Source organism: Prosopis cineraria, unplaced genomic scaffold (genome assembly GCF_029017545.1).
Source record: "Prosopis cineraria cultivar Desert tree isolate PC_DT_omini unplaced genomic scaffold, ASM2901754v1 PC5, whole genome shotgun sequence".
Classification (NCBI taxonomy): domain Eukaryota; kingdom Viridiplantae; phylum Streptophyta; class Magnoliopsida; order Fabales; family Fabaceae; genus Prosopis; species Prosopis cineraria.
The window spans coordinates 41,450,002-41,456,001 of NW_026555336.1; the positions used below are offsets into that span (position 1 = coordinate 41,450,002).

A 6,000-nucleotide genomic window follows, 5' to 3' on the forward strand; every position below is an offset into this window, starting at 1 on the left:
AGATGGTAATAATACTTTTCATTAGTATGATGTGTCTAATTCGACCTGTTTTATAGAATGGCCCTTTATTTGGTCTTAAAAAATTCAACCAAAATTAAGGTGTTTCTTTGGAAAAGGCTATCAACAATATCATTCTTAAAAACTCATCATTTTCCAATTGATGAAGTTTGTGTTTTTTGTAATCAAAATGATAAGAGTTTGGAATATCTTTTTATGTGATGTTCTTTTTCTAAAGCTTGTTGATTTGTGAGCCTTCTAAATTTTAGAATTGATTCCCAACCTTCTTGAAATTTACTTAACTGGTTGGTAGTCTGGTTAAGCAATTTTCATGATCATAAAGGAAATCTATTTGTTTGACATTTTACCTTTGTATATCTTGGACACAATTTGGTTTTTTTAAAATTAGAAATATTTTGTAGGTAAATCTTTTCATCCTCCAAATGTCATCAGTGAGGCAACATTAAGAGGAGCTGAATTTTTAAGGATTAATAATTGTATACCATGCAAATCAAGATTGTAATACTGCCTACAACTTCCTATTCAAATAATGGAAACCTTCCTTTCTAGGAAGATTAATATGAAGTTGGCTTTTGGAATTCAAACATTTAAGAATTTCAGGTACTAAAAGATCTTTGCAAATAATTATTTCTAAGAATGGATCAGCCATAAAAAAATTGAAAAATTATAACTATAAATAGAGTGTTTTCAAAAAACTTAACTTTTTTTACAAGAACAATTTATTTCTCATTTCGATTTTAGCACTATTATAGGACTTCACTTATATAAATTATCTCATATTAACTTTATAATTAGACTTGGTAAGGCACTATGGCTTTTACAGTCTCTGCAAAAAGACATAGGCGCCTTAATGGAACAGTATGATGTAATTGTTTTTATTATTTAATTTGGAGTGATCTTTTTATGAAAAAAAAAAAGGAGTGGCAAGTGTTATTCATTTTTCCAGATATAGTTAGGTACCATAATAACACAAGACACTATTTTTAAAAATTACATATTGCTTAAAAAACAAATAATTCATGCATTCATTCGCCGCAAAAAGTTACAGGCTTATTAACTTAGCAGAAAGCATTTATACATTGCAACATCAAATTCAAAGGAGTTGGCCAAAAAAAAAAAACAATCAAAGGGGGAAAGAAACTGAAAATCAAAAGAAAGTGAAAAGTTAAAGAAACTTCGAAGTTAAAAGTGGTAATAACTGAGAGAATGGCTATTATTCCAACGTTAGCCCCCACTATGGGCTGCCCGTTAAAATCGCGAAAAGCTGGCGACCAATAATCCATAAATCTCTGACGCCGGGAAAAACATTGTTCCAGAGTCTTTTAATTCTAAATATTGGACTCTACAAATTAATCAATTCACGCTCGCTCAACAAGAAAAAAAGAATGTAAATCAGACAGAAACAATTAAATTAAGCAAACGCTGTCTCAACTCAATTCATATGCTCAAATGCTCTTCCCGAGGTAAGCTTTGCACAGTATCTGACCATCTGCCCGGAGAATGATCACTACTGTTTGAGGACACTTGAGCCTCCGCTCTTGCATCTCTTATCATCTTTAAAACTTCTCTCATTGTTGGTCTGTTTTCTGGTACCAGTGAAACACACGCCATTGCAATGTTCAAAAGCGCCTGAAGCTTTTCTTCTGAGGCGTCATTCCCCGAGGCAGGGTCATCCCCGGACCCGGACTCCGTCTCTTCTTCCCGCACGGACCGAACCCACCTAGGTATATCCGAACCATGTTCCAGAACAAGGTCTTGGAAGGGTGTTTTCCCGGTTAAAAGCTCCAGGAGAAGTACCCCAAAGCTGTATACATCAGCTTGCTGAGTGGGAGCCCTTCGGATGCTCCGGCACTCCGGTGCTCTGTAAAATAAAGTGGTGGCGCTGGGTTCTTCCAGTGAATCTGGATTCAGCAACACTTGGAGGCCATAATCTGTAAGACATGACTCGAAGTCCGAACCCAGCAACACATTAGAAGATTTCAGGTTCCCATGGGTTAAGCCAGGGTTCTGGTGGATATACACGAGTCCAGTTGCTAGGTCTTCGGCAATTTTGAGGCTTGATGTCCAGTGAAGAGGCTTTCCCCCACCACAAGTTTTTGATCCTGAATTATCATGCTCATTAATTCTTTACAACATGAACCTTGATTTGAATTACATGTTTGCAAAAGTTGTACTGCATATAGATTTGACCATTTCATCCTAACTCTGCCATTGCTTCCCTTGGAAGTTGGAATGCAATACTCAAACGTGAAGTAAATATCAAGGACAAGGTGCAATGATGCAAATGTCATTTGATAACAAAAAGGGAGACCACAACATGGGAATTCATGGAAGAGATATTAGTAAACTTAATTATCAACCTAATGCTCTTTAAGATAATATACCATTATAACCTAATAGTTATTCTTTTTTTTTTTTTGGCCACTTATAACCTAATAGTTATTCGAAACTCAACAAGTTGAAAGAATGACAATGGGTTCTGCCACTCTACTTTGAAGTAGTGATGTGGGAGGATCCATTGGCCTCCAGCCCCCCATGAGGCGCAGGTGCCATCTACAGTCTGACCCATGAAAGGGGGGAGAAAACCAATGAATTAGATGGAATATTAGCGTACTTGAAATTTTTTTTGGTATATTACTATATTGACGCATGAAGGTTCGATCGGCCCGGAAAAAATTGGAAGAATTTGAAAGGGTTTCGAGTTTACCATCCAATGGATGAATGGTCGATGACTAAATATGGAAATATCACTCCAGCATGGCCACTTCCTTTTTTTCAAAAAAAAAAAAAAAACCTGTACGGCAAAGTGCCAAAGTGGGGAGTGGGGCATCACTGACGTGGGTCTCACAGACTCTTAAATGAGTCGTCAAAGAGAGAGCGAGACCACACCTTTGAATAAAGTCTGAAAATCGATTAACACCACACAGTTTGACAGGGAAAGCACCACAATTTGTCATTATTATATAACTAAATCTGCACGAGAGGGATAGATTTGGGGCATGGCTATAATCTGAAAATTGGAGGTCTTTGTCAGCACATCTTTGCTTGCTCAAGACCAAGTGAAATAAATAATACTTCTATGATTCAAACACCAAACTTACTTAGCTCATGATGGAGGAACGAATAAATATTGAAAAAGAACTAAAGAGTAGAAAATTACTTACCATGGACAAGAGAGAAGAGGCTGCCGTTGGGAAAGTAATCATAAACAAGAAGGCGTTCCTCCTTAGCCTGAAAATAAGCCCGAAGCGGGACCAGATTAGGGTGCCTAAGCCTGCCTAGCAGCTCCATGTGTGCGGTGAAATCCTGCAAGCCAGGATACCTCGCATCCTTCAGCCTCTTCACCGTCACTATAAACCCTGACTCCATCACTGCCTTGTATGTACTTCCCACACTACCCCTCCCCAGCGTCTCCGCCGACGCCTTCAGTAAATCCTCCAACCTATAACTATCCCCCGCCCCGCAGAACACCAACTTCCCCAGTCCCTCATCTTCCCATGAAAAACCCCCTTCTTTACCCCCATTATTACCTCCCCTGCCACTTTCACCACCCGTTCCTGTTCCTGTCTCTGTTCCTCCCCCCTCCCCTCCTCCTCCTTTCTTCCTGCGTCTTGAACCCTTCTCTTCTTTGCGATTCCTACACATCATACATATTACAACCAAGCATATCACAAGCACCGCAAATCCTCCGATGGTCCCTCCTACTATCTTTATCACTTTCTTCCGGTTAGACAACGACGACGACCTTGGCTCCCTTCTCCCTGGCACCAACGGGTAACTCGGGCTTACCGACGGAGGCATTTCGCATGCCTTGTGGATTTGTTCCCCACACATGCCCGGGTTCCCCAAAAACGACGACTCATTAAAACGGATCAATGCTGGGCTCGCCGGGATCTGGCCGGTAAGTTGGTTGTTGGAGACGTTCAGGTATCGGAGACTGCTTTGGTTGAGGCCCGGGATGGGTCCTGTGAACGAGTTATCTTGCAAGTAAAGCATGTAGAGACGCCGGAGCTTGAGCAGCGACGACGGGATATTGCCGGAGAGTCGGTTGCCAGACAGAACTATGACTTTGATACGGTGGAGACCGGAGATGGAGGCTGGGAAGTCGCCGGAGAAGTTGTTATCGTTGAGAAATATGGATTTGAGATTGACCAGGGCAGAGAGGTCCGGGATTGGACCAGACAGTGAGTTGCTCTTGAAACTGAGTACTCGAATTTGATCCAATCGGTTCAAGATCTTTGGGTCCAAATCGCCTGTTAAGTTCAAGTTCTCCAGCACTAGCTTTCGGACTCTTCCCTTGAAGCAATCTCTGACTCCTTCCCAGTCGCAGAGATTTTTGCCTCCTGGTGGCCATGGAAGTGTATTGTGAACATCAATAGAGGATTTGAGCGCTAAAAGTGCTTGGGCATCGTTATCTCTTGATCTAACAGGTTGGAGAGAGAGTACAGAGATAACAACTACAAACAAAACACGAGACCTGTTCACCACAAATTCCATCGCTAAAAGGCCCAAGAAACCGGTGATGCAGAGAGGGCAATGGGTATTTGAAAGCAGAATCGTTAGCAAAACCTTTGACTTGACTTGGTTTCCATGAGTAGACAAAGGGGGAATCCTTCAACGCAGATGCATATTAAGAATGTAGTGAGATCCTAGTGGATTTTCTTCTTCTAACTCAATGGGTTTGCAAAACCCAGATCAGATCATCATCCAGATCTAGTACGTGCTCTTGCGGCCGACACGTCCATTGAGGAGCATATTTTTGAGAGACCGAGAGGAGCAAAGCAAGAGTTGGTAGGTAAAGAGAGAATATTGAGCTATTCAGGTGACCAAACAAAGGTACACAGGGAATGGGGTTGAAGAGAAGCATGAGGCCTATTGGTGAGGTCGGGGAGGGAGGGGGGAAAATCCACGGTCGACTTGGGTTTTGGGTTTGGTTTTCTCGAAACTCTTGCTGCTCCGGCTTGCAAGACTCACGGACATTATGCAGGCCTCCCACGTGAATCCATCCAGCAGTAACCCAAGAAGAGAAATAACAATTCTTTTCTTCTCTCTAGGATTTCTAGTATTTCTATATTCTTCTTAAACTGCACCATCATTGAAGGAAATTTTATTTCAAAAAAAATGAGCAAGCAAGGAAGCAAACAAAGGGCAGCAGATTTTAAAATTGAAAAAGAAAAATAGAAAAAGCAGGGGAAACAGTAGCACACATGGTGAGAGTGAGCGTGCAAATCCCAGGTCCAGAAAGCCTCTATGATAGAACACCCATCGGGAGGAGTCCTTGTAGCGATAGCGTGGTGTTGCCCGTAATAATTGTTAGAGGATGAGGATTGTGTCTCCGCAATCAGGAGGAAAGAGAGAACAGGGGACGGGAAAGGGACAATAGAAAATGACATACCCTTTTTGCCTGGGTGGGATACCGGTGAAAGAATTTAAGGCGGAAGAAAAGAGAAATGAATGAATGGGACGGGATTTCAACCACAACGCAACGCAAAGTGAAGAGGCGAGAAATCATAAAAATAAATAAATGGGCTCCGACGTGTCAATTGATGGATGGGTCTCGTGTTTAAGGCATTCACTGACCTCTGACCACTCACTTTTACTTGCCAGCTGTCACTTTTTTTATCAGGATCTCAAATACTCATAAAATTAAAAATCCTGGTCAATATATATTAACAAATTTTATAAGAGAATTTTAATTGATCAGCTTTTATTCAATTTTATTAATCAATTTATTTTGATTTTAATTTAATTCTCTTCTATAATTGATTCACTTAACTTATTCTTGTATTATTTTTTTTTTCCTTATTTTTTATCAATCCTTCTACTAAATTTCATGTCAAACGAGAACATTTATTTCAACCATATCTCTAGCTCTATTTACACAGAAATTCTCAACACGTGCAACACATAAAAAATTGTCTAATTCACTCTAATTATCTGTGTAAAATGATGCATTATTATCTACTGTTCATAAAACAATCA

At 40.3% G+C, this 6,000-nt stretch overlaps 1 protein-coding gene across 2 annotated transcripts; it reads right to left on the reverse strand.

Annotated features, from left to right (window-relative positions):
- Positions 1-1,207: 1,207 nt before the first annotated feature.
- LOC129311706 (inactive leucine-rich repeat receptor-like serine/threonine-protein kinase At1g60630) lies at positions 1,208-5,425 on the reverse strand. Of its 2 annotated transcripts, XM_054954124.1 has the most exons (3): positions 5,226-5,425; positions 3,183-5,102; positions 1,208-2,120 (listed from the first exon to the last, which is right to left on the reverse strand). In XM_054954124.1, exons 2-3 carry the CDS (start codon positions 4,513-4,515, stop codon positions 1,456-1,458), a joined length of 1,998 nt encoding a protein of 665 aa, XP_054810099.1. In that variant the 5' UTR covers positions 4,516-5,102; positions 5,226-5,425; the 3' UTR covers positions 1,208-1,455. The 2 variants fall into 2 exon arrangements, with proteins under 2 accessions (XP_054810099.1, XP_054810100.1); XM_054954125.1 differs by having other exon boundaries at positions 3,183-5,425.
- Positions 5,426-6,000: the final 575 nt, after the last annotated feature.

What these genes read in the sequence shown, in the direction of transcription:
- LOC129311706 (XM_054954124.1), bottom strand. Translation starts at nt 4,515, where the DNA reads ATGGAATTTGTGGTGAACAGGTCTCGTGTTTTGTTTGTAGTTGTTATC. An exon ending in CCTCTTCTCTCTTGTCCATG is followed by an intron (nt 2,121 to 3,182) that starts GTAAGTAATTTT and finishes ATGATAATTCAG; the next exon opens with GATCAAAAACTTGTGGTGGG.